The sequence below is a fragment of the Cyanistes caeruleus genome, chromosome Z (assembly GCF_971803275.1).
Source record: "Cyanistes caeruleus chromosome Z, bCyaCae1.hap1.1, whole genome shotgun sequence".
NCBI classification, from domain to species: Eukaryota; Metazoa; Chordata; class Aves; order Passeriformes; family Paridae; genus Cyanistes; species Cyanistes caeruleus.
This window is the reverse complement of record NC_141732.1, coordinates 36,624,417-36,652,262: the sequence shown is the minus strand read 5'-3', so window position 1 is coordinate 36,652,262 and position 27,846 is coordinate 36,624,417. Positions and strand designations below refer to the sequence as shown.

Genomic DNA, 27,846 nt, shown 5'->3' with positions numbered 1-27,846 from the left:
TGTAGTTTCTCAGGTCTTTAAAAAACATGGCTTGAGATTTTGGGCCAAGAGGACAGCAGAACATCACAAAACAAAACAAAACAAAACAAAGAAACAAACAAAAAAATGTAACAAAAATAACAACAAAATGTACTTAGTCCTTCATGTTTCTTTATCATCCTGGGATGTGAAACAGAGATTCATGGCAACAGATGGGCATTCAGCAGTTCCGTTTGCAAATGTTTTGGGGTTTATGTCCAGCTTTCAGTCCTACTCTAGGGAAGCCTGTAAGTCCAGTGTTAATGTCAGTGTCCTGAAGAGATTCATTTGTGGAGCCTAGTCATCACTTGCACTGCAGACCACTGGGGAAAGTGTTTAAGATATGCCCAACAGATGTTGTGTGTCACACTAGCAAAACAGCAGTGGTGAGAAATTTCAGTGGGAATATTTTGCTTAATCAGAAAATATATTCTCATAGAAACACTGACTGATACTAATTACCAATACTCTATTGTTCATGGCCACAAAACTCATCTCTCCTTTGACAGATTTAAAAATAATTAAAAATTCACCAGTTATTTGTTGAGGAAATTTCTGGTGAGGAAACCTTTCCAATGTAAGTAAATTTCGAAGCTGAATTTCTTCATTGCCACTATTTGGATACCCCTTCAGAAAACAGCCAGCTGTTTGACAGAAATTTTTAAACAAGAAACAATTCCATGGAAATTATCAGACAGGTGAAAATCTGCCTTTCCAGTAATGTGAAGAACCCTGGATTAGGAATTCCATTTGCCCTGTCTCATCATATGTGGGCATGTGCATGAATGAGTGTCACTCATCTGAATGGCTCCATAGTTACTGCCATTTTTCAGATCCTGTGAAAGTTCACTCCTCCACAGACTGAGGTTGAAAGAACTTGGGAAGAAAACTGCAGTAGTCTAAATACCAGGCAAAGGTGTGTCCTTTGGCAAGTGATGACTAAGACCACCAAGTTTTATTCTTCCTAAGTAATTTTGGGTTTTGTGTGTTAAAACAGGAAGGCTGCCTACTTCTCCTTGGGCCTACTGAAGACTTCAGCACCAACAGACTCTGTATTATCCCTGCCCTTTTAATCATATAATTTCATGTTTATACAGGATACAAATACTATCATCAGAATACAAATACATCATCAGAAAGGCAAGAAGATAAGTCAGATCAAAGCCAACCCTATTTCTGGGGAGTAGAGATATTCATGTGCTCTGCTTATTTTTAGCAAAAGATGGCGGGTAAATCTGAGCCAGCCCGTTTTTCACTCAATCTGTCCCCGGACACCAACAGATGGTGCTTCCTCGTGCCAGCCACTAATGTACGTTACATTGGCACTCAGTGTCAGGACACAAAGCCCGCCAAGTCCCAGCTTAAATCTGCTGATGCCAGGAAATTTGATAATAAACAGCTAGCCAGAGACACTGTCCCAAGTTTTTGGTCTACCTCCAAAGCATCAAAGACGCTGTACCTGTGCAATGGCGTCAGCTGCTCTGTACCCTGTAGGTATCAATAAAGCAAAGGAGGGTCCTGGAGTGGGGAAAAAGTGGTTTTGAGACCAAGCAAGTATGTATCTAAATATGGAGGGATCGCCATCTGCTTCAGGGTAATTAGCTGCGCGCTTAAGTCTGGGCTTTGAGAATCCTGACAATCAGGGTCTTAATGTTCAAACATTTGAACAAATGACAATTAATATAAATCATTCTAAATATAAATATATGCATATATATATATGCATATATTACCTGGCAGAATGATTTTACTGTTTAGCACTTTTCAGTGCAGTACTGAACATATTAAATTCAGTCCCATGGGTCTACTTCCCATGGTTACTAATCCTAAATTATAAGGTCACCTGCAAAAGAAAATTCCACAGAACTCCCCTAAGGAGCTCACTCTGTTTCACAGGTCCACTGTGTTTACTCTTTGAATACAAGCATCCAAAATTCTTCAGCTGTAAAATTCTTGTTCTTTTCCACCAGATGCCTCAGTGCCCAGGCTTCTTTCTTGGATTGCTCGAAGCTTGGTATCCACATCTTTTGGAGAGAAATCCAGCCAGGGTTTGAGGATGAGAACCAGAAAGCCTCTGGTTTGGGGCAGCTCAGATGATTAACCTGCGCCTCCCACCTCTGGGGCAGCCATCCCTGGCAATGAAGACAAGTAAAAGGGGTTATTTAGGCACCCAGGCAAACAGAGAATAAAAGTGCTACGCCATCAGTAAACTGTCAAATCCCATCAGTTACATTTTTCTTCCTGCTGCAGGCTCTACCCATGTGAAAGGCCTCCCCTAAGTGTCTGGGACAAGATCAGTCATGCTGATGAGTCATGCTGAGTTTCAGATAAGGTTTGGCTGCAAATGAGCAGCACCAGACTGCACAAAATGAAATTACAAGGCAAGGAGTTACATTTTAATCATTATATTTTGTTTTCATCTTAAATATGCACACACTTACTGAGATTCTTTTTCGAACAGAAAAAAACAAGCCATGAATCTGGCCAGGAGAGTAAACTGGTCTTCATAATTTTATTGACTAGAGAGCTACAAAAGCACAGGGAAGGAATATCTCTATCTATTCTCTACCTCTCCATGGCTGCATTCCTAACTCAAACAGAGGACATATGTCCAGATTCGCACCCGTCTCAAACAGCAACATCTGAGTAAGTGTAATGTTTGCCAGTCTGTAATTCTCATCACTTCAGCTCACCTTAATAACTTAAAAAATTTTCTTCATCTCCCTTCTACTGGCTGACCATTTAATATATTGCTCAGGTGGTGATCAGCTAAAATATGGCTTCTCACAAATACACAACCTGACTTAAAAATTGCTTCAGTGTTTAGTCACCAGATGTGGCTGCAGATAGTGGCATGTTGTCACTACAGGTTTGAATGTATATACATATACACATATATATAGAACCTGACAGTCATAGAGTGCTTAAGACAGATCAGAAGACAGGGATCTCTATCCATCTCTTCTTCCAAACAGGTGTAATCATATCTAATTGCCTTGGATAAAATTGAGTTTAGTTTTAAAACACCTCCAAGGACAGAGATCCCACAACCTTTCTGGGCAACCTCTTTCCAAACGTCATCTGAAGAAGGTCAACATGTTAGGCTACTTTCTGCAACATGGAAAAGGTCTCCTCCCTGAGCAACTTAAGCCTTTGGCTGAAAATGACCACCAGCTCAGTGGTCAATGTTATGCTCACACGCTGCACTGCAGCACTATGAGGAACACATGTTCTGGTTGTGCACCTGCACCTTCTGCCAATATCTTTACATGAGGATGCATAAACCAATGGCACTGAAATACCGTGTCAGCTAGCCTGAAATCTGGTAACCAAATTTCCTGGGACAAACCTGACCCTAGTGCCATTTTAAAACCTCTCTAAGACACAAACACAAATTCACACATACCTTTTCTTTCCGTCTGATGTTTTCCCACACTCTGTTACAAACCATGCACTCAAAGGTGTCAATGTAATTGTCCTGTGTGACATCTTGCACTCCCCACTTGCGTTCCTTCATTGCTCTAAGCAGTCTTGGGTTGGAAATGTCCCCTTTCAGTTTCCACTGTAGGTAGGACTCATATTCTTCATCATTTGTATCCAGTGTTTTGATATAGCGGGCCAGATCCCGAGGGTGTGAAAAACTGGATACCAAGATTGCACTCTTGTTACTAGGAAGCCAGTCTACAATGCTGGGAGACCCAAAGTACACTGGCACCACTCCCAACTTCAGTGGCCGCCAGAGTTTTTCAGTGATGTAATCTTCACAGATAGCATTTTCAAAAGCAAGAATGAACTTGTACTGTGCCAGTATTTTTAAAAAGTTTCCATCATCCATGGCAGATGGGTTTCTGAGATGCTGAGGAAGGTCTCTATTATGCAAACATTCCCCATAAGAATCTACTTCAATGTGGCACATCAGCTCACGCACGTAGCTGTCCCGGTCAGAAGGGGGGTTGCAGTCCGACTGCACGTACACAACCGGTGCAAGCCTTTTCCTCAGGCTGTTTTTCATCTGCAGTGGGATCATAAACCTCAATGACTTCAGGACCTCTACACCCTCAAGGTACTGAGTGGTCAGTGGCAGGTGAGAGTGGCGGCTAAATGTTGCAGTGTGGTTGAATAAGGTAATGGATGCTTCGTGAAAGAGTTTGTAGTTGTTTTTTGGTGACTCTTCATGAAAAAGGGCCCAGTCATGATATTCTTTACGAGGGAGAGGTAAACTGTCTATGCTGAAGTCAGTACCTAGACAAAAGCAAACAGCGTTCATCCTGCTCTTATCTGTCACAACACTAACTACAATGACACAGAAGTCTAGTTTTAATTTAGTATCAGCGCTATAACCATCACACTGTAAGGCAGTTATTTCAAAGAATGCATTTAATGCAAAGGCACAAGATCATAATGACAGATAAAACTGAATTTCACAGCAGAAGAATCTAGAGAAGTGGGATCAGTAGTTAGTATTAGAAGTGGTTTCCTTTCGTGTCATATTAAAGGCCTCTCATTTCAAAGGATCACTAGGAATTTCATATTTTAATGAACTGAAATGAGACTAGTAAGATGTTTAATAATCCCCTGGTTCTCTAAATAGGGAAACAGATGGTATTACCTCTGTGATGTGAGGAAAATGTTTACTGCAGAACTCAATTTGGTTCTAGTAATAAAACAACTAAAAAGAAGCTGAAATCCTGGACAGGATCAAGGAGAAAAAATAATTACTTCAAGTCTTGAAAAGATACTGTACTGTAGAGACTTAGGAAGCCAAACTATTAAGTTTTCAAAAAGAAAATTAAGAGGTGATGTATCACAGCTGCCTACCAGATACATAAAGAAGTAGCTTCTGGCAGAAGACATCTCCTCAAAGTAACGCCTACAGAAGAAGAAGAATCATGTCTAAACTCTAAAAACAGTCAACTGCAGAAACTGGGAAAACTGGTAGAAGCCTTAGAACAAACCTAGATGACTTTTCTCAAAGGCTGGTCTGTGCAAAACTAAGTTGAAAGTACCAACTCCTTAATGTAACCCTTGCTCTCCCTTCACTACTACTGCACGCCACTCTTACGACCAGCCTCACTGCAGATTGAATGCAAACGTGCCCCATTTCTGTCAGGGTACTTCCTCCCTGTCTTAGAACCATATCTGTTTTCTATTTAAGAAAAGGCAATGAACATAAAAAACTTCTAGCCGATATTGTAAGGCAAGTTCAGAAACTGAAACTAACACTGAAGAGCTGGTTTAGAAAACATCACAAATTCTTATCTTCAGATAAACTACCATTTGTGGCAACCCAGGCTTTGTGCAGCAAACTTCATGGCTGATTGCATCTAGCACAATTGGGAATACAAGTTGTGTTGAAAAATGGCCAGGTAGCAGAAGATTATGTGGAGGTAGGATAATGCTTTCTCCATGCCAACTTTCCCCTTTCACCTTAAGACAGAGATGCATAGTCACAAGAAGCAGTGTCAAATATGCCTGTGTCTCTAAAGGGGGCTATGGATCACAACCAACCACAAAGCACCCCAATTCTTCTCAGAAACTCTCCATCAGAAGACTGCACATGCCTCGTACTGATGCGTCAGACATTAAATATTCCTGCCCTGGGAAGGTGTTCCCATGCCAATTTAAATGTATATAACCCAGCACACTCTTTGTTTTGCAGGCTCCTACCCTCAACAAATGAAGACTGCAACCATCACTCCTATCAGGGACATCAGAATTGCAATGATCAAGAATCATCACTGGATCCATCAGAGGTAGTATTTTTCCTTTTCACTATCTACTTCCTTCCTTCTTCCTCTCCCTCTCTTCCTTTTTCTTACATATTTTCTTCACAAGATTTTTATACTTTTATAGGAAAGAATCAAAGAGCCACATACTTCCTTTCCTCTGCAATTAAATTAAAAATAAATTGAACTGATAATTGAATAATTGAAATAATTAAATTGAAATAAACCTGGATGATATAAATATATATATACCCACTAGTCAGTCATTCAGAATTAGAGTTGTTTCACTCTAATTCATCCAAGGGAACTGGAACCTCAGTTACCACCTTTCAGAAGTGGGTCATAACTCCATCTCAGCCATACTTACTGCTTTTCACTCTCCATCCTACCCCTGACCTCCAACCACTGATGGCAAAAAGAAGGGGGTGCTAGCAGAAGTCTTAACACAGAATACTGATCTAAGAACTAAGACATAAAGAAGATTTTTTAAAAATGCCCAGTGGTCCTTGCAGATGTATGAGCCTGCCAAAATTACTCCAAGGTTGACCTTATAAAACTAATATGAGGCTTCATTACTGCAGCAGAGATAGAAATTAGCTGTCAATAATATAAAAATCTCCTATAAAGCAAGATATTTGAGGAGCATCAGATGGGGTTTCTTAAGGTCACTAAACATCAGCCTTCTGTCTTCTACTCAGGTCCTAAGTCCTCAGCACTAAAAAGATGAAAGACTGCCACTCAATTAAAAATGCTATTTGCTTCTCCTAGTTTTGATGTGTTCTCTTGGTTTTGATGTGTCATTTTGTGATAGAAGAAGGTGATGAAAAGTTAATCATATTCTCATGAAGGAATTCACAAAGTATATCTGGCTTTGAAAACACTTTGTTCTAAGTGATGCCAAGAAGAGAATTAACAGTGCATACCTACAATAAGGAAATACTGTGGATTGAAATAACATCACTGCAGCTCAGTCTCTTACATGGGTGCTCCCTCTTTCAGGTAGTATTGCAGGGAAAAGGAGGTGGAAATACCGGCAAGAATGAGAGAAAGACAAAAAGGCAACATGTAAAATTTATTAAACTAGGAGACAGTTAAGTCAGGCAAAGAGAAACTTGAAGAAAAATGCACTATGAAATCACAGAATCTCAGAATTGTTTAGGTTGGAAAAGACCTCCAAGATAATCAAGTCCAACCTTTGACCAATCACCATGTTGTTAACTAGACAACACTTAATACGGTGACAGTGACAACACTGTCAGCTAAACAGCACTTAATCCCATGACCAGCTGTTTCTTGAACAACTCCAGGAATGGTGACTTCACTATCACTCTGGATTCCTGGATTGGAATGCAATCCATTCCAACGCTTAACAACCCTTTCCATGAAAAATACTCTTCTGATGTCAAACCTGAACCTTCCCTGGTGTAGCTTCAAACTGTGTCCTCTCATCCTGGTTGCCTGGGAAAAGATGCCAACCATCATCTGGCTACAGCCTCTTGTCAGGGAGCTGTAGAGAGTAAGCCTCCTTTTCTCCAGGCTGAACAACCCTAGCTCCCTCAGCCACTCTTCATTGGACTTCCTCTCCAGACCCTTTCCCAGCTTTGATCCCCTTCTCTGGACATGTTACAGCACCTCAATGTCTTTCTTGAAATAAGGGGCCCAAAACTGGACACAGTACAGATCAGAGTGCATCAGAATGTCTGAATTTTATATAATACTTGATCAATTTCAGTCCAGCAAAAAGACAAAAAGGATTAAAGGGAAGATAAAATTAGCATGCCCCCTACCCCATGAGATGAAGGAAATAAGGAAGCATATGATGGAAAAAAAAGCACCACAAGACTAGAATTATGAGCAATTTTTCTTCCTAACTATTAATTTGGAAATCTTGGATATGCAGAAGAGAAAGATATATGCTGCTAGGAGAAGTTATGCATTTTAGAAGACATCTTTCATTTAGAAGTCATACTCCAAGGACTCAGTACTCCAGTACAGAACAGCTGGACATCCTTCTGCCTTAGGAACAACACCCCTGAGGCTCTGACAGATCCAGACTATGATTACTCAGTCACATTGGCAGCTCATACTAAATACTACACTCTTTGAATTATGTGACATTGAAAAGGTGGAGTTGGGAATCCCTCCCAAAAGTAGAGACAAACTCTAGCAAGGGGATGCCACACCTCATTTCGAAATAGAAGACAGGGCGACACCTGACAAAGTTATCATCTACACTGAGGGGCTCTCCAGGCTGGGACATTGAGTTGGGAAAAGATGCAGAAAAACTGGTGTTCCTTACAAAGCAGTTGTGCTGGAAAACATCTACACCCTGTATTTTTGATCAGTACTTTTCTTAATCTTTGGATCATTCATCTCTTGACTAGCTTACTGACCAAGTGGTCACTGGGGAAATTATTCCATTTTCTTTGGAAGGTTAAACTGTGCTCTGATCCAGCTTAACATGGAAATTCAGATATTCAAATTTTCACTCAGCAGGCTCTTTAGAGGAAAAATCAGTAAAAGTAAAAAAAACCTTTCTGCAGACTCACAACTCACTGCATCATGGCAGGGGGGAGAGATGGAGAGGAAGAGAGAATGAGAGAAAAACTCTCTCTCTCTCTGTTTTGGCATCGTGACATCATTTACTGTGGTTTAAAAAGAAGTAACCATTTTGCATATTTTGACTCTTGTCTTTACAAAGTTCATAGCCAGCATCACTAGAAAAAGAAAAAAAAACAAACCACTACAGGGAGAGTCTTATGTCCAGTATAAATTGTGTTTTGAAAACAAGAGAGTCCACTATGTCCAGAAGTCTGCTAAAAATTAAAGTAACAATCCTTCTAATGCTGAAAAAGACAAATTAAACTACTACAAGAGACAAAAATCACCAGACTTTACAGGTTTCCTGTGATGCAATGCAGCTTTCTTTGTCTTTAATTGGGTCAGCTTCTCATTCCTTTGCTGTTATTCCTTTGCTTTCATGCTTAACCACTATACTACCTGACAAAGCTGACCTACTTGGAGACCTAAAAAGATTAGTGATGAAAAGTTTTTGTTTCACTGCTGACAGTCAAGCTTAAGGCTCTTCTTTCCTATATTTCCAGTTCATCTATATTCAGATTAAGCAAATAAGATTCAGTATCCTGATTTATTTTGTTTTATTTCCAGACAAAAGATCCAAACATACCAGTCAGAGAAAAGCATTTTAATTTATTTCTCCACTTAAAACTCAAGTTTTCTTTCAAAAACAACTGTGTGGGGGAAAAGAACAAAGTTAGTTAAAAGTAAAGTTAGTTAGAAGTAAGGTCTACTTTTAAATGGTGCACCTTTCATGTTTTGCAGACTCACTTTACAGCGTATGTAATGGGAAGTCTCTGGCAGAGCCAGAGCAGCTCAGAAGGTTGCACTAGCTGCTGCTCCCTGTATGGAATCAATAGCTTTCTTTCACTACTTTCCATTTAGAGTCTGCTGGCAATTTCTTGGCACAAGAGGCAGGGGACTTGCAGTGTTACCAGAGAGCGCATTATTTTTAGACAAAAGACTTGCACAAGTGCAACAAAGGCCTTGCAAAACCTCTGCTAGGGGTGACAAGCCAGAAGACTGGAAAAAGTTGGCTTGATCTCAGACTGTCTTTAAATGCCTTGGCAATGACATGAAATTGTCTTTTCTTTCATGAACAGGGAGTACATGTGATTGGGAAGCAGCATGAGACAAGGCATCAGTCATACCACAGATGTGCACACTCACTTTTCAGAGTACTTCTACAGAGCACTCATAATGGTATTCAACACCAGGCAAAGTTTAGCCCAATTAGCTGCATAAATTTCCTGTTCCAAGTCATTGCCACCTAGAATATTTAATCTCTACAGGGAAAGAACTAAGCTGGAGGAAAAGCTACTTCTTTAAAAACAAATAGAATCTTACCATAGAACAGAAATGCTCTTGTCATCTCATTGTGCTGGTAGGTCTTGTTGATAGTAAAGAAGCAAATATCCTCTCCACATTGACTGAATCTCCTTGTCTCTCCAGTGAGGGGAGACCACCAGAGCAGGACAGGATAGTGATTTACATCAGACTCTGTCTTGAAGCTGCTGTGAAGCTCCTGCTTCTTAAAGTGAAAATCATGTCTCTCCCCAGGCTTTAATGGGCTGCTGTGTACACTGGAGATTACTGACACCTTATTCTCTGAATTGCCCAGTTCGGTGATAACCTTCAGGGAAATAAAATACATATCACAACACGTCACTGTCACTAGCTAGGGCATCTGCTTGCAAACCAGAATTTAAGTATCAAGCACTAAGTCAGTATGTTAAGTTTCTGTCAATCAAACTGGATGCATTTCACTGACTGCAGATATCAGGTCATATTATGTCAGAACAGCAAAAGCTTTAATTTGAAATTGTAAGGAGAAGGCAGGAAATAAACTTCTGTACTGAGATATGGCCACATCACATGTGATGTAACAACACAACTTCTGCCTTCTCCCTGGAAAATGCACAGGACAGAAAACAGCCCTTCAGTAGCCAGGTTTCTTCTGAAAATTAGCTGTTAAAAAATCCAATGAAGTTTTCTGTGGGTCCAGCCTTGCCCCCCTGCCTAATGAGTTCAAACATGTGGAAAGAGAAGGCAATGCTGGATATATGCAACATGGCATTGTATGTTGTAACATTCCTGAGAAACTCCTCCAGGAGCTAAAGATGTATACAAGGAAGGTATACTCCGGGTTATGTCACTTCCAGAGTCAGCTATCACCACAAGGCCAGTGCTGCTAACAGAGTAACTCCTGGTGAAGCACAGACTAGAATGGAAAATGTCTGTCGCCTCTCTCATCTGATAGAATTGTGTCCTGCTTTGACAGCAATCTCACACATACCCCACCCCCTTGCCCCTGTACCTGGAGTGTCAGCACAAGGAAAAAGGCAGATGCAAAGCAGAAGCAAGATGCCCAAAGTATCTTCCTTCTCATCCTAATCATGCTGCACTACCAGGCCTGTCAGAGCAGCTACATCTAGGCATTAGGAAGGTCAGCTTGTCCAAAGTCTTCACTCTTCACTGCTGGGCTTTCCCACTTTATCCTTATTGCTCTTCATGGTGACTGCTGCTGAAAAAGAGTAGAGCATCAACACAGACAGCTCCTTCAAAGCTCAGTGGTTAGTTTCATGTACACCCATGGCCTTCTGTAGGTGCCAGAACCATCTTTTCAGGCAGGCACACAGAAAGCAGCCTGCACAAGACAACACTCTTGTTCACAAAGCCCCAGGCACCTACTTTCCTTGCAGTCATCCTAGACATTCTCCCACCCTTGTAGTCAGTGTAATGAATGCTGATGGCCCCGGTTCAGTACAGTGTATGGAGGGCCACTGCTTTCATGAGTCTCTGTGCTGTTTTTCAGCAGACTCACAAACAGGGAAGCAATGAAAGATTCTCTTTCCCCGGGCAACCTCTGAAAATGCTCCTGGGAAAGGCACGCAACTGCCTGGCTTTGGACTTACTACACTTTAGTCTTCTGGGACTTCTCTTCACGAGCTTAAAGAATGTTCACGGAATATGGTCTATGTCCAGTGCATAGAGAAAGCAACCACACAATACACACACAAACTCTGTCCAGACCTAAACTCAGTTAAATGTGACAAGTTCCCCTTCTTGAGTAATCTGCATCTGTGTTGGTCTGCATCTCCTCAAACAACTTTCCCTTCCTCAATACTTTTTTTAGCTTTCAGAAAATCCTACAGTTTTCTTGCATGATGGACGTCTCTGTACAAAAATCCTGGCAACAGGAGAAGTTGTAAAATTCCAGCCATGTCTTGAAAATCAAAAATAAAGGATGGTAGAAAGATAGGACTGTAGCACTCCACACAGAGAAGTAAAGTTTGAAAACGTGGGTGTTCTGAAAGCTCAGAAAGCAGAAACACATGCACAAAATGTTTAATAAATCGCTATTTTAGAGCTCCTCTGTTTCAGAGTTATGACTGAAATTTATGCTGATTTTCCTGCCAGCTTTCCCATCATCTTAATCACAAAGTTCTAAAGCCCTGAAAAAGAGGGATGGGTCCCAAACCTACAGCCTGCTGTAGTACTATCACGGTGGTGCTGACAGCTAGAAGGAAAAAAAAAATTATCCTTTTTCCGCTCCCACTGACACATGAGTTCATCCCTTTCCCTCAAACATCAGAAACGTTGCCTCTTTAGCAAAAGCTGCTGACATGAAACCCTGCTGTGCAGTTCTGCTCTGCACAGGCCAGCTGCTTTTGAAGGTCTGTGTGGGTGTGAAAGTGCATGGCTGCCAGTTAAGTACTTCTCAGATCAGGCAGGATATTCTATAAAGCCTCTGCACCTTCTGTGCCTCCTGCAGTACAGCCAAAAAGGGGCACCAGGAGGGGAAAGGGATGAATTCTGCCCACTGCTGTGCTGGCACACCTGGAGCTGGTATTTTTAACACAATATCTTACTAGGCCGGTGCACGGCAAAAAGCAAGATTCTGATGATCTACTGAATACCACCCTAACCCCTGCCCTGGTAAAAAAGGAGTAGTAGTAATCGTCACCGTACTTGGACTGGGCCAGGCAAGGCTCTGTCCCGTCCCAGCTCCAGTGGCAAGAATGACCTTGGAACGCTTTCCCACCTCTGTCAGGCTGAGCGGAGGCCCTGAGGATTCGAGGGAAGGAGGATAAATCGCCACCCCAGACTGCCCTGCGGGAGCAGCAGTTCCCTGCAAATCCTTCCAAACTTCCTGCCAGTTCTCCCCGCCGCCTCTCCTTCCAGCTCTGTGTCGCCGCAGTTCTCTGGGCTCAGCATCCCAGACAGGGATTTTTTCCTGCTCCCCGAAACGCTGCCCCTTCTCTTCCCGAGGCTCTACGCATCCCGCAGCCCCGGCCCTGCTCCCGCCGTGGGTCGGGCATCCTCCGGCAGGGCGCCCGCCGCCGTACTCACCCCGAGATAACTCGCTCCCGCCTCACCGCCGCCGTCCCCCTGTGTCCGGATCTGAGGGGGTTTGGGGTGTTTCGCTGCTTTTTTCTAACTTTCAGGTAGTGCACCCACTTGGAGCGCGGAGGGGCGGCGGGCGGGGGCGGTGCGCGCCTCCCTCCGCCCAGCCGCGGGGCGGGGGAAGGGGTCGGCTCTCACCGGGGCCCCCGAGGCCTGCACAGGCAACGCGGAGCACTAATTGCTGTGAGAGCGCCATCGCGTCCACCCCACCCGACTGCTCTTCTGCAAACCCTCACTGCAGGACCTCACCCAATTCCCAAAAATAAATCCGCCCCTGACACTGATTCCTATAGCTGTTTGCATAATAGCGCGCTTTGCGGTTTTATGGCGGTTTTGGTTTTTTTTTTACAACTATGCTGGTGCTATCCTGACGGAGACTACATTGACTGCATGAGGCCAGCGGGCAGACAGAAAGAGAAATGCGTCACGGCAGCTGGGAAGCCCCGAGGAGCTGGGAGGCTCGCCGAGTGGCCGCATCCCCCGTTCCTCTGGCGCGGAGCTGCGGCAGGCGTCCCGCAGCTGAGATCGTGACCTGCTTCCAGCCTTACCGAGACGTCCCCTACGGAGCCGTGTGTACTGACAGGGAACAGCCCAGTCTGCCCGCTCGGGGCTTCCTGAAGCTGCCGAACACTTTGTGCGCCTCCTGCTCTTTGCAGACGTCTACTCCAAAAGCCAGGTTCTGTTAGCTCAGAGCAGAGACCGTACTTACCCACCCGATACAGACCTAGGAACTAGCCGTTCTTGTATATGTAATTCGTATATGCTATAGATACACATCTGTATTAACACAGAAATACCTGATACCTACACACTTCTCCGTAGGTACTTCTATTTATACACAAACACTTGAAAGTGAGGTATCTGCTGTTTCTAACCCAGACATGGCCGACAGGGGTGGCTGCAAGGGGCTGATTACCGGAGGGAGTGGAGGGAGAAAGAATTCCAGAGGAGGCAGAGGGCACACCTGTGCCTTAACTGAAAGGCATGACTGATAAAATCTGTTGAAATGTTATGCACACAGCTCATCTCCTTACTCTGGGTGTGTAATGCCGGCAGCCTTCCTGAGAGGATCAGAGGGGTACCCAGCAGGCAACCTGAGTTCAGCCCTCTGCAGCAGTGTCCGTGACCCTTGCCATGCTGACTCTGTCCCCTTTCCACTACAGCTGTTCTTGCCCGTAGCTCCTTTGGAGCAACACCCACCTCTTATTGCACATACTGCACTACAGAAATCCAATTTCTCTCTGAACTACCAGTCTCCTCCTAAAATGAAAACTAGCAACTGACACTACAATGTTGGGACATACAGATTTACTTATGCTCCAGTCTTCAATTAATCCCAGTTCTTGTCCTATTTGTTGCTTCCTCACAAAGGCTTTAGCTGCTGGAGTCATATATTTCTAAGCAGAACCTTTCAGGCTGGCTTTTAATATTATCTCTGAAGTGTTTACAGATATTTGACCTGGAACATGAAGCATCTCCACTCACTTTAGGAGTCATGAGGGATGCAGCGAGAATCTCCAAATATTATTTTGCAAAGCAGATTCCTGCAAAAGCCGAATCCTGCTTTTGCAGACCTAATTCAGAGTGCCTAGAGGCTGAGGACTGAAATTAGCATGGCACTATGAGTGTGTAGTTCAGTAAAGTAAACTGAGTGGTTGGAAATGGATCAGAGACTTGGTATGGTTCATGGAAGGACTTCCTGAGATCCTGGGTTTGGGTCCAGTCCTTAATTTTAAACTTAGTTATATTCCTGGCTTTCACATTTCCTCAGCTAGCAGACTCCTAAATTGCTCTCATGAGGACAAAACTTAATTGTAAAATACTTAAGCTTCCTTCAACAGGCTTGACTTTTCTCAGTTACTGCCCCTCAAACCTTTAGAAGCACTCCACAGACACAATAACCTACAGTTTCAGACTGAAAATGGAGAACTGAGTCCTGAGGACAATCCTGAGGGAAAGCTGTATGATCTGCTGTCCCTCCCATGCCATAAACAAGCTGTTCTTGGACAAACTCAATCCAGTGGCTGGCATCAGAAAGGCTCACTTTTCTTGTCCTGTTATGCCACTCTGAGGAAATAAGCTCTTATTGCAGGATCTGGCTTCTCTGTAATCCATGTTAAACAGCTGGTAAAGATGATACCATCATAAGAAATGGCAGGGCCATATCATCACATAGGAATTCTGGATGAAAACTACCCAGAAAAACCACAATTGTTGATCAAATAATTGGTAGGCAGAGGTAATAAACCATATTTCTTAAAGATCTGCATCTCATAGTGCCCCCCTGTCCATGGAGAGCTGTTGATACCTAACAAACAATGCAACTTGCCTTTCCATGGGTAAGGAACAGCAGGTTTCCTTTCTGCTCCATCTCTTATAAACAGGATTTACTGCATATGAGGTTTCCCTCATTCATATGTACACATTTCCTTTGATCTCTCTTTTTTTTTATTATTCTGCATTTTAGACCATTTGTCTTTCACTTAAGTCCTGATGGGTATTCTCTCTGTCTCTAGGTATGCCCATTTACTTTCTGTTGTATTCATAGTCCCATTATTCAAAGTAGCCTTTCAGTATATTTCTCTGGGTTTTATCCTCCATTACATCAGTATAGTCTATATTACTGCAACACCCAGATGTGGCAACCAAACTATACACTCCAAAGAGTCACTGTACAAACATCCTAGTAGGAATACAGTCCTCAGAATAAAACAGAGCAGAAGAAAAGGCAGGGAGACGAGGAAAGCACAGAGTTCAGGTGACTTCCCAAAGGAGACAAAGCTGCTCAGTGACACAAGAACCACCTGTGGGCCTGATTCTTCCTTGTCCTAGATCTAGTGTCTTGATTTGTAGCTGTGCATTTACACTCCCTCATTGTCACTGTGGCACCATTCTTCTTTCCATAAAATCACTGCAAAAAATATTACACACACAACAGCCCTTTCAACTTGAGCAGGTCAAAATTAAAGATTTTAGCCATTTCCACCACATATAGAATGATTTCCCACCTCCCTGAGAATACAGTACAGATGCAGATGTATGTACAGCCCTTGCTGTTGCACATGCTCAGCCTGTCTTTAATCCTCTCCATCCTAATGCACCTCAAAATGCCCCAGATTACAAATCCCTACGCTGGATCAGCTGTCCTCTCCAAGGACTCTTCAGTTCTGACTCTTTGTCCTGGTGACCAACACCACATCAGGGGATCACAGAATCATTTAGGCTGGTAAAGACCTCTGAGATCATCGAGTCCAACCTATGACAGAACACCATGGCCCAACCTGCTCTAGGTAGTCCACGTCAATGTCTAACCACATTTCCTGTGAAGAAATTCCTCCTGATGACCGCCCTGAACCTCTCCTGGTGCAGCTCGAGCCTGTTGCCGGTCACTGGCTGCCTGAGAGAACAGGGCGATTCCCACGCGGAAACAACCTTTCGGGTAGCTGAAGAGTGATAAGGACACCCCTGAGCCTCCCTTTCTCCAGGCAAACCAACCCCAGCCCCTGCTGGGCCTGCTGCCTTCTGCTGCCTTCTCCAATTTCACCCACTGATTAGAAGCGGCTGCTCCAAAACGTTCTCCAGTTTCACCTTTTACAGTGGCCAGATTCCTCCGCCTTATCCTGTCAGATCGCCTGAACCTAAGATGGCGCCACGCGTGTTTTCCCTCCCCTGTGTGAACTCTCCGTGAGGAAGCCCGGCGGGAGCCTCCGCGGCGGAGGGAAGGCGGGCAGCTCCCCGGCCCTCAGCCGCGGCGCGCTCTCCGCGCCAGGGGCGGCGCTGTGGAGCCGCGCGGCCGCTCCGCCCCGCCTTGCTGGTGCCGCGGCCCCGGAAGCGGCGGAGGAGCTATGGCAGCGGACGGGATGGCGGCGGCGGTGGTGGTGGAGCTGCAGCCGGAGGGGGACGCGGAGTGCGGCAGTAGCGTGCCGGAGGGCGGCTTCGGGCAGCTGCTGGAGGAGGAGGAGGACGGGGAAGATGCCGGCTATGTACTGTACAGGTGCGGCCGCGGTGGCGAGGTCCCCCGGGGCCGGGCCGGACCCTCGCGTCGCGACACATCACGGGGTGGGGGGCGCGGGGTGGCGGAGCTGGGGCCGGAGGAGTGGGGAGCTGCTGGGAGGGGCAGGGACCTGAGGACCTGGGAGGTGGCAGACGCTCCTTTACACTAGAACGGGTTGCTCAAGGCCTTATCCAGCATGGCTTAGAACACTGCAAAAGCTGGTGCATACACAGCTTCTCTGGGCGGCCTGGTCCAGTGTCTCACCACCTTTACAGTCAAAGAGTTTCTTCCCAATATCTAACCTAAACTTCCTCTCTCTCAGTTTGTACTATTACTCCTTGTCCCATCATGACAGCTTCTGACGGAAAATCCCTCTCCTGCTTCCCTGTAGGCCCCCTTTATATACTGGAAGGCTGCTCTGAGGTCTCCACACAGCCTTCTCTTCTGAAGGGTGGACAGCCTCTCGGTCTGTCTTTGTAAGGGTGGTCCAGTCCTCTTCAACATCGTGACCCTGCTCTGGACTTGCTCCAATGGCTCCATGTCCTTCTTATGCTACAGCTTTACCTATTTATATGCTGGTCTGTGTTACAGATAATAATGTAGCTAAGGTAGTAGGGACTGTGCAGAGGAAGGACGTGTTACTGGACACAGGTTTGTGCATGTCATAGTTTGAGTAGCATTTTGTGCTTTTTAGAAGCATTGAAAACACAAAAACATGTATTTACAGGGACAGGAAGGAATGGGCTGATATTGAACCTGTTCCTCAAAACGATGGGCCAAATCCTGTTGTTCAGATCATCTACAGTGAAAAATGTAAGTCTTGAATGTATTCTGCCCTTAACCATTGTTGAAACAAGACTTCATGTTTTGGATAACATTTTCTAGAGTGATACTGTGAAGAAATTAATTTAATTAATTGTGTTCATTAATGTGTGTGGTGTTTTCACCAAGCACCTCTGAAGCTGAATCTTCTCATGAGATGTTAATAGCCAAGGTTCTCTTTTTAAATCCTATGGCTTAAGAGGGGATATAGCAGACAGTGTGGTTCATGTTAAAAGGCACTTCCACAAGTAGAAGCAAAACAAAACATGAAGCTCTTGCAGCTGGTGAAGTAGTGTGATTAAGCAGCACAGATGCTTTATGATTGTTTTAACTATTATTCTGATGGTGTGTTTCTGACTTCCTTGTGCAGCTTTGTTGTGTGCTGATATCATGCACAGGTCTCAGTTGAAAATGCTGTCAGATCAATAGGTATCTATCATTTTACAGAGATGTATTTAGAGCTCATTAAATAGGAAGCAATTTCAGTGGATTATTAACTGTACCCTCTGCTCAGGCCATTGGCTAAGATGCTTTCTCTGTCTAGTCCGAGATGTCTATGATTACTTCCGGGCTGTTCTGCAGCGGGATGAGAGGAGCGAAAGAGCTTTCAAGTTAACAGCAGATGCCATTGAGTTAAATGCTGCAAACTACACAGTATGGTATGTAGTAATCTTGGGATTATTGCTATGGTCATTTGACTGCTTGCCTTTTAAGTCTTTAATGTTCTGTTAGTTAATGTTAGTCTTTAATGTTCTGTTAATCAGGGCATGCCTAGTTGAATTTATACAGAGGAGTAGTGTAGCTTTCCAGTGAGCTTCCAAAGAAAGCCCTTGTTCAGTATTTCCATGCCTCATTTTAATTCAGTGGTTTTCATTCATTTTGCTTTAAGGATATTATCAGTCAGGGTCAGGGTTAGCCACAAAAAGGACTTTTCTGTTTAAAATTAGATCACTTACCTGATGATGTGTCCATGGCAAAATGCTGAGGATGCCCTCAGTTGATTTCAAGAAGAGGCATAAAAGCATGACAACAAATAATTTGTGTATTTACTAAATAGTGCATTTTAAAAGATCTGTCGGGTTACTATTCAGATAGGTAATAAATAAACAGTGAATTTCTGATATTCAGAGTAGGGCCTTCTAACTCACAAATGCTAACAAGTACCTCTTGTACATCTTCATTCCACTAATTTCCATATAATCAGAAAGTTTACATTGTTTCAAGCGCAGAAGTCTTAGTTGCTGTGACAGAAAACTAGTGTGGGTACAGATTAATTTGAACATGATTGTTACCATCTTAAATAATGTACTGTTGCAATCAGTCATATTCTAGTTTTCCACTGTTCATAAGTGAATGCCCTTTAACAGAACCAGATATGTGGTTAAGGATTTTGCATTAGTTTTAGCTCTTTGCACTGGTTTTAATTCGATGTCATTCACAAGAACTGTGAACAAAGGTGATTCTGTGTTTTTCTCTGTGAATTGTAGGAAAGTCCTTTTGCAGTGTTCAAATGCTTGACTTTTATACAGGCATTTCCGGAGAGTCCTCCTGCAGTCTTTGGGAAAGGATCTCCATGAGGAACTTAAGTACATTACAGCTATCATCGAAGATCAGCCAAAGAACTACCAAGTCTGGTAAAATCATGATTTCTTTTCTGTTATATTTTTGCAGATAATATTTGTTTTGTAAATTGTCCAGTTGTGGTGGTGGAGTTAAATGGAGTTGCACCATGTCGAAGTTCCTTTCAGATATTTGTTCTAAGCATACGATTATGACATGCTAAGCAGGTCTTGTTTTCTTGTTAATTTGAATTTTTAGACTGCCAAAATAAGTCTGACAGGCTAAAAAAAAACCAAAAAAACAAGACTTGTGAAAAGCCAACTAAGAAGACTAATAGAAATTAGTAATTAGTATGTTTCCTTTTATTGTGTTTTGGAGTTTGCCTGCCTGTCATTGGGTTTTTTCCATAATGAATGCGAATAGGCAAAAGAGCAGTATTGATAATGCTTGAGAAATTATGTAGTACTAGAAAACTTTACTCTCCTGAAGGCTTTGACCATGAGTGTAGAAGTGCATTGTTTCAGATGAACATTACTTGTCTAAAATGAGATGATTGGCCATTGTGTATGTGTGGTTAGAATTTTTTATAATATAAATACGCATCATGCATTTCTCAGAGCCAAGTGAAATGTTCTGGTATGCTTAATTTGAAATATTTAACTAGCAAGTTCTTTTTTTCAAGTGGTGCACTTTTATACAGACCACACACTCACAAAAAAAATTCAGACTTTGTTCCTCTGATCATTAGGCATCACAGGCGGGTCCTGGTTGAGTGGCTGCAGGATCCGTCCCGAGAGCTTGAGTTCATAGCCGACATTCTTAACCAAGATGCCAAAAATTACCATGCCTGGCAACACAGACAATGGGTTATTCAGGTATTGTATTCACAGAACTCTTGATTCTTTAAATAACCTGCATTTTAAATGTGTAGCAGAGGTTAGCTATAATCTTGTCTTTCAGGAAATGAGCTGAAAAAATTGGATTGTTTTCTACTTACTGTTGTGTGTGTGAATTTAATCATGAGCTAATATGATTGTGCACCACTGAATAGTGTAGCATGTTCCTAGTTCACCTGTCCTTTTTTTTTTTTCCTAACTTTCTGTTGATTTCTTCAGAAAGGTTCTATCCAATGTTCAGGCAACTTAGGAACAAGCATATATTTTAAATAAATAAAACCTTTTGATTGTGATACTCTCTCTTCTTTCCATTCCCATAGGAGTTCAAATTATGGGACAATGAACTGGACTATGTAGACCAGCTTCTGAAAGAAGATGTGAGAAACAACTCTGTTTGGAACCAACGACACTTTGTAATTTTCAACACCACCGGCTATGATGACCCAGCAGTCCTAGACAGAGAAGTCCGGTTAGTAATGCTATTCAGGCTCACATTAAACAGTCTCCATTACATGAAAGCAAAAGAATACTTTCACAGTCCTGGTGGGCTTTGTTTCCTGATTTTTATTTACTTCTGGGACTAACACTCGTGGTTAGCAGTTTAAGTGTTAGACTGAAGCAAGTTCAGCTTACTCTGAGCAAGCTACTTTCATGAATCTGTTTTCCTGACTTGCTGTTTATTGTACAGACAAAAGTTTGGGGTTTATGGTGGACTAGTTGTAGCAGGACAAGCTTCAGAAAATCCTTGATACTCTTGTGTCATTCATTAATATTCTACTCCTAGAAAGTTTGGCAAGAGAGGCAGTCTTTGCCTAGAGTGGTGCCTAGAGCGCCTCCTCCCTCTTCCTCCCTCACTGACTTCAGTGTCTGCAGTGTGTTCCTCTCATGTCTTCTCACTTTGCTCTTCTTTAGCCACAAATAAAACTGTGCAACCACCTTTGTTTTTCTCTCTTAAATATGTTACCACAGAGGCATTACCATCATTTCTAATAGGCCCAGCTAGGCTAATGGCTCTTTGGAGCTACTGGCTCTAATGAACATGGAAGAAGCTTCTCACAGAAGCTACCCCTGTAGCCACCCCCCGCTATCAAAAAACAGGCCATGCAAACCCAGTAACATGGGCTTGGATTGTAGGAAGAGAAAGTTGCCTTTTGTGAAGAATTTGATGCATCTGAAAAAATAAAGCTTTCAGGAGTATGTGATTGGCACAAAGAGAACTACCTCTGTGAGATGGCTAGTTTTCAGGAAAAAGAGTTTTGTGCTCACTGTTGCTAGGTTGCATGTTTAACTGAAGGCAAACTGGGCTTCTAGATGTATTTTACTACCCATGGTGGTAAGACAAGCTTCTTCATATGGTTTTTAAATCTCAGACTGCTGATTAAGGTTGATGGTTATGAGAAAATACTTGTCAAAAGTGAAGAAGCAATTAAGAATTGAACCATATACAATTTTTTATAGAGTTATTATTCAGAAGAAAGACAGAATCTCTGAGTATGTCCTTTGGTACGTTATTCACAGAGACTCACCATCTTCCATGGTTATCTTTGCAGCTTTCTAGAAGTTTTACTTCCAGTTTACAACCTTCCTGTAGGTCAGTGAATCTGAACCATTTCCATGACTTATACTTTAATATCTTCAACTTTTTCGCTCCAGAGTTTAGATTGGACATCCTCTCTTGATCTATAAGATGATTGGGTACCATCTTAAGAACCAGACTGGCTAAGATGAATACTTCACAGATGTCATCATAGAACTCATTGTTGGTTTATAAACTCAGTCTTTGTCATATTAACATTCTGACTGCAGGATGTTAAAAAATTGTTACAGTTGCAAGTATTTTTTTAGTATTCCTGATACAACTTTTTATCAGTATCTACAGCCTCTGAGAACCATCATAATGCCTGTTTATGCTAGGAAAAGCCAGAAGACAAATCTGTTTTGTGTAGATAAATGTGGCTTTGTGGCTGTATCAGAGGTGCAGATTTTGACAGCTTTTTTTACTGCAGTTGCTTCACTGCTGCTTTCACACAAATGCTGCAGAAGGCTGTGTGAGCTGAAAACTCAAGCTCTGCCTTTCTGTGGGTTTGTTTGAGTGCAGCCTTGTAAAATAAGTTCTGCAAATAGGTACAGAACATACCTATATGCAGAACATACCTATATGCAGTCATATTAACAGAGCTCAGTTACTCTGACTTTCAGCCCCTACCCATTTCTGAGCACCGGGATACAAGTTACTCCTTTAGCATACCAGGAGAGTATATTGTGTTGTTTCTCAGTGGCTTTAATAATAATTTTGAGAATGGATTCATTATTGTATAAACTCCAGGAAACAGAACACTTAAAACATAGTGCCTTTTTGAGAGTTACCTGCTGGTAAGCCATTTTTGTTCTGCCCATGTGAGATGATCTGCAAAAAGAGTGAAGGCTAGAGAGATGCATTTGGAAGCACATTCAGGTAATCCCTAACTACATTGTTATTGGTTGCATTCATGACCTATTACCCTTTTCTTGCAGGTACACTCTTGAGATGATCACAGCAGTGCCACATAATGAGAGTGCTTGGAACTACTTAAAAGGGTGAGGCATATTTCTCCGTGAGGCAAAGAGAATATCTGTGGAAGGTGTCTGATGCCTACTTCTTAACTGAAAATAGCTTGTTGCTTTTTGTTCTAGTGTAGTGTTTCTGTCACATGGTTATTATATTCTAATTTAATTTCTTTTCACTAAGCTTCTGGCCCTGTAGTTCTTGTGGAAGAACTACAGGTGCTTCTCATGCTTGTAATGATACTCTGTTAAAAAGCATGGATAGGAAATAACAAACATGCTTTCAGTCTAATTTCTGTTCAGTTGAACAAAAGCTATACCAGCTTACTACAACATGAGGCTGTACTAGTGCCGCATGCTGCTTACTTTCTGACTGACTTGTACTTACAGACTGATTTCAAAATTATCTCCAAATAAAGGACTCATAACAAAAATGCAGTTTTTCAGACCAGATTTCCCATTGTTATGTGTCAAGCCTATTAACCTCTTTTCTAGGATTCTTCAGGATCGTGGTCTTTCTAAATATCCAAATCTGCTGGAGGAACTGCTGAATTTACAACCCAGTCACAGCTCACCCTATCTGATTGCCTTTCTTGTGGACATATATGAAGATATGCTAGAAAACCAGTGCGATAATAAGGAAGAAACACTAAACAAGGCATTGGAGGTATATTTTGAGAGCTTGGTTTTATTTCTCGGGGATGTTGTCTATTCCTGTCTGGTTTTATAGCTTATATAGACAAAATGAGATTGATTTTCGTAAATAGAACAGGTTACTTGTTAATCATGAGAGGTCTATGAAAAGTTTAACACAAAAGCTGGACAGTCACAAGGATCTCATTAATCTAAATGTAATTTTTCAGTTATGAAATCCCTCCTAAATTTTCTTCACCTGCTAGTGAAGGAAGGTCTCTAATACTACCTGCAGAAGAAAGATGTTTGAACAATTGCAGACTTTGCAATGTTAACTTTGTAGCAGTAACTTGCTCTCTTCTCTGTAAATAAATTAATTTTCTTTGAATGTCCATGTCCAAACAGCCTCACTTGTGCTCGTTTGGCCCTTCTCTTTCCTTTTCTCAAGAAAGTTGACAGAATTAGCTTATGTTGACAGAATTAGCTTATGGTCAGCAGGCGTTGGGGTATCAGTAAGAAATGTCAGGCACCACTTCCTGCAGAGCATACATTGCTTCTGGCAATGTTGTGTGTCTCCCAGAGCTTCATACTTGGCTGCTCCTTGGTGCAGTTTTTAGTGTAGTTTTTATAAGAACACTTTCCATTCATTGTGGGACTGACTGGAACGTGATGTAATCAGAGCTATAGTTTTGCCTGGAGTCTTTGTATTCCAACATTGTTCTTTCTCAGCACTTTTCCATTGTTGTTTCCATTGTTGTGACCAGACCAGATTGTAAATAAGTGCAGTTGTACCTCCTAGACTCATGCCCCCTTAATACTATTTCACTGATTTTGACTTCTCTATTTAAGCATCAAAGCTCTTAATTTCTTAACTCTATTTCACTGAGTAAGTCAATGACAATGCATAATAAAAGGGAATTTACTAAAATATTTGTAGTGTTCATAGTGTGTAAAATTTATATAGCTTGTCTGTAAGTAGTATCAACTTCTATTGTGCTGCTTACCCAGACCAAAATTTTAAAAATCCCAAACATGTAGAAGTATCTGTACCAACTCTTAATGTAGCATGAGGGAAGGTTACTGACTTGCATGGAGATCCTTTTTGGAACAGTCTGTTGAGGAAAAAAAGAGAAATAAATGATCCCCTGTCAGTCCATCGAAAATATTGATGATTCAAGAAAAGGATGATCCTCCAGTGTTTGGAATTAAGTGGGTTACAGCCTGTTGGATGACTAAAAGGCATTCAAGGTTCTTAGGAAATATGCTGTGCTTTACTACAGGATAAGGCTGGCATGGATGATGAATGGTAGGTATGGAAATGAGTCAAAGGAAAACTCCTACAACTGAAATGGGGCTGGAGGGATTTTTGTGTAGTGTCAGATTGGTTGGCTGCCAACTGGGTTTGTCATCAGTTTGATGTCATTAAACAGTTACAAATCCCATGAATAAAACAAATGTAGCAGAGAAATGTATTTCTAATACTGTCTGAAATATATGTTGTATGCATTTTATAGTTAAGGATTCTGTAAGCTTTCTGGTTTAACACTCCAGTCTCTCATTTTTCTTTCATAGTTGTGTGAAATTCTGGCTAAAGAAAAAGACACCATCCGAAAAGAGTACTGGAGATACATTGGAAGGTCCCTTAAGAGCAAGCACAGCTCAGGCACTGAACAGAGCAGCACACTGATGGATAAAGAACAGTAACTGAAGATGGAAGAAAACAGTGTTAAGCTTTCAAGATGTACTAAAGCTGTACTAAGTAGGGTCGTCAACAAGTTTAAAGTCCATTTGTAGGTATTGCAATGGAAGAGGAATGCAGATTGCTGTATAGGTCTGAGTTGCTGCTGCTGCTGGTGATAGCTCTAGGTGCAGTCAAGAAATGTATTAAGGCTTAATTATTGAAATGTACCAAGTAAAGGTTTTAGCTCCTAACTAAAAATACATAAAGCTACACCTGTTATATTGGCAGTGCTCACTTAATGGTTGGCCTTGATCTTAGAGATTTTTTCAAACACAAGTTACTCTATGATTCTGTGAAGCACTAAAACCATTTCTCATGTGCTGGCTTACCCGCTTGTGGTTCCTAACGCTGTCTCATCAGATGCTGCAGTAGTGACTGCAGGTAACTTAGCTATAGGAGATATAAAGTAACCTGGTTAGTCCAAGTAGGCACTGCAGCTGGCCTTATGTGGGAGCAGCTGTGTGACCCTGTCAGCGTATGCTGTTTTATGCAACTGACACCAAGTGTAATTTTGTAATAAAAATAGAGCATTTGTCTGTTTTTTTTTAATGTGTTTCTTTTGGTCCTCATAAGTACATAGTTTGTTCTTTTTAGATGCTAATAGAGATAAAATAACCCTTTGTATAAGTATTGGATACTATTGCATTGAGATGTCTTTTGCATTGAAGTATTCTTATCCCAGAAACTTTCAGTACACTTGATATATTCAGTGGAGCCCTGAATTCTTACCTGCACAGGAAAAATGCTTTGAGGACCCTGGGGGATGTGTATACCTGCACCAGAAAAATGCATCTACCCTATTTTCAGTAAATGGCTATTGTAAACTGTGTTTTTATGAAATGCTTGTATGATTGGAAATATTTTATTGGAAACAGTCATTGGAAACTAGAGGAAACAAACAAATGCTGGTGTTTATTCCATAATATGCAGTCTTTGTGACACTAAACATTAAAAGGTCTTAACTGTGATTAAACTGTAGTGGAGATTATTTTTTAACACTTGAAATTCTTTAATTCTCTTTCACTCTTGAAATTCAAAACAACTCACAGGAAATGGAATTGATATACAAAAGCTGTGTAATTTTATAGTGGCTTTGCTGCTTTCTCAATGGTAAACATTTTTGTAGTGACACGAACATTTAAAACAGACATGGACTTCAAACTTTGAGTTTACCTGGGGGGTGCTGTTCTTTCTTCCTTTCTTCCTTTCTTCCTTTCTTCCTTTCTTCCTTTCTTCCTTTCTTCCTTTCTTCCTTTCTTCCTTTCTTCCTTTCTTCCTTTCTTCCTTTCTTCCTTTCTTCCTTTCTTCCTTTCTTCCTTTCTTCCTTTCTTCCTTTCTTCCTTTCTTCCTTTCTTCCTTTCTTCCTTTCTTCCTTTCTTCCTTTTCCTTTTCCATGTTGGGGTTTTTTTTTAACACATTTGAAACTCCAGTACAAAGCAAAAAGTGTGTTTCTATCCATGAGTTGTTCCTAATTGAAACTACTAAATATGGAATACTGAACAGCCAGGGTGTTCAATGTCTTCAGGACAAAGTAATATATTTTCCACTAGCAGTCAAGAAAGCTCAGAAAGGTGAAATGGTCAAATGCAATTCTTAAAATAAACATCATCAATTAAGAGGGAGCAGAATTTTTCCTCTGCATATGGAGTTAATACATTCCTGTATCTTTCACAAAATGCAGAGGACACTTGGAATAAAGCAGAGTATTCTTTATAGACACTAGCATAAATTTCAGCAGTAAGCCATCACAAGGATTGATCAAGAGTGTCCACAGGCACGGTGTATTTTGTGATGTGATCTCAGTCACTTGAGGACTGAGGGAAGAGCTTAGCTTTAGCCATACAGACTTTCTAGGGGCAAGAATAGGTAGGATGCCTCTGACAAAACCTTTTTTGGGGATATGGTCAGCCTTCTCATTCTTGAAAATGATGGGTCTAGAAGGAATGAGTAAGATTCTAACAGAGTTGGTAGGGTTTTATACTTGTTATGCAAGCATATTGGTACATGGAAAGATGATAGCACTTCTGAGTTCCATTTACCTTGTCTTATGAAGAATAAACGTAACCAAACCATGCAAATCCCAAGAAAAAAAATGTGCTGGACCTGGAGTTCTGCTTAAACAACAGGAAGAAAAGTCATTCTGTTGTAACAGAAGTGTTCCTTCTTTCAAATGTTTATATTTACTGTCATTTGGATTGCAAGGAAGCTTTCAAATTCTCTTGCAAAGGCACTTCAGTTTTGTGCTGGTCAACCATACACAAAAATACTGAGCGGTTAGAACTGGAAAAATTATGGCTGCCCAGCCAGGTTTCAGGTGCAGCTACCAAACCTTGAATTTTAATGCGTGCAAGACAAATTGTTTCTGGTGGAAGAAGGAGCTTGACAAAGCTGTAGAGAGAAGGGTCTTAGAGTAGGAAGCTACAGATGACGTTAACCTGTAGGCATTGGTACTGACTACCTTTGATCAGGGCAAACATCATAAAGATTTTTGTCGTTCATCTGTACAAGAAAATTTACTGTTGTTGTTACTGTGTGTAATGATGTGACTCTTGTGTACAATTTTATTACTGAAGAGCTGTTCCTAAATGGAAAACTACTGATAAAACTCTCCCTTGTAAATCAGTGTAACTGGAACATTCAGTGAGTATAGAGCGTTAGTAAAGTGTGAAATCATATCCTATGCTTGTTTTCATCAGAGGCTGATGTTCTTGTCTTGGTGTAGGTCTGTCTGTCTTACTAAGCCATTCTTGACTTTCCACCTTTAGGACTTAGCTGACAAAACAGTGTGCAAGTCCTTCCTAATCTCTTCAGTACAAAACCACCGCTGCTAGCACAAAGTGCTTCTGTCAGATGCTGTCTGGTTGTGCTGAGGCAGATTAGGAGTGTGCCATTCAGCTGGACCTTCTGTAGGGGCAATATTTTTCAGTA

At 41.8% G+C, this 27,846-nt stretch overlaps 2 protein-coding genes across 7 annotated transcripts; one reads left to right on the top strand and one right to left on the bottom strand.

The window, feature by feature from the left end:
* On the bottom strand, positions 1-16,605 carry POFUT3 (protein O-fucosyltransferase 3). 6 transcript variants are annotated; one of them, XM_086868223.1, is made up of 5 exons: positions 16,317-16,605; positions 10,639-10,845; positions 9,669-9,954; positions 3,425-4,260; positions 1-2,150 (listed from the first exon to the last, which is right to left on the bottom strand). In XM_086868223.1, the coding sequence occupies exons 2-5, from the start codon at positions 10,717-10,719 to the stop codon at positions 1,926-1,928; spliced, it is 1,428 nt and encodes a 475-aa protein (XP_086724349.1). In that variant the 5' UTR covers positions 10,720-10,845; positions 16,317-16,605; the 3' UTR covers positions 1-1,925. The 6 variants fall into 6 exon arrangements, with proteins under 6 accessions (XP_086724349.1, XP_023799536.1, XP_023799535.1 ...); XM_023943768.2 differs by having other exon boundaries at positions 10,639-10,842; positions 16,317-16,544; XM_023943767.2 differs by lacking the exon at positions 16,317-16,605 and adding an exon at positions 12,675-13,151 and having other exon boundaries at positions 10,639-10,842.
* On the top strand, positions 16,461-25,891 carry FNTA (farnesyltransferase, CAAX box, subunit alpha). Its single transcript, XM_086868225.1, has 9 exons — positions 16,461-16,722; positions 17,450-17,535; positions 18,089-18,203; positions 19,074-19,178; positions 19,853-19,979; positions 20,321-20,469; positions 22,515-22,577; positions 23,040-23,211; positions 24,750-25,891. Exons 1-9 carry the CDS (start codon positions 16,574-16,576, stop codon positions 24,879-24,881), a joined length of 1,098 nt encoding a protein of 365 aa, XP_086724351.1. The 5' UTR covers positions 16,461-16,573; the 3' UTR covers positions 24,882-25,891.
* The last annotated feature ends 1,955 nt before the right edge of the window (positions 25,892-27,846 follow it).

Bases quoted from the DNA above. Each gene is read 5' to 3' on its own strand.
- FNTA (XM_086868225.1), top strand. From the start codon at position 16,574: ATGGCAGCGGACGGGATGGCGGCGGCGGTGGTGGTGGAGCTGCAGCCG. The intron at 17,536-18,088 runs GTAAGTCTTGAA...TTCTCTGTCTAG, and splicing joins GATCATCTACAGTGAAAAAT to TCCGAGATGTCTATGATTAC. The intron at 19,179-19,852 runs GTAAAATCATGA...TCTGATCATTAG, and splicing joins CCAAAGAACTACCAAGTCTG to GCATCACAGGCGGGTCCTGG.
- POFUT3 (XM_086868223.1), bottom strand. From the start codon at position 10,719: ATGATTAGGATGAGAAGGAAGATACTTTGGGCATCTTGCTTCTGCTTT. The intron at 4,261-9,668 runs GTAAGATTCTAT...GCTTTTGTCTAG, and splicing joins AAGAGCATTTCTGTTCTATG to GTACTGACTTCAGCATAGAC. The intron at 2,151-3,424 runs GTATGTGTGAAT...CTTCATTGCCAG, and splicing joins ACATCAGACGGAAAGAAAAG to GGATGGCTGCCCCAGAGGTG.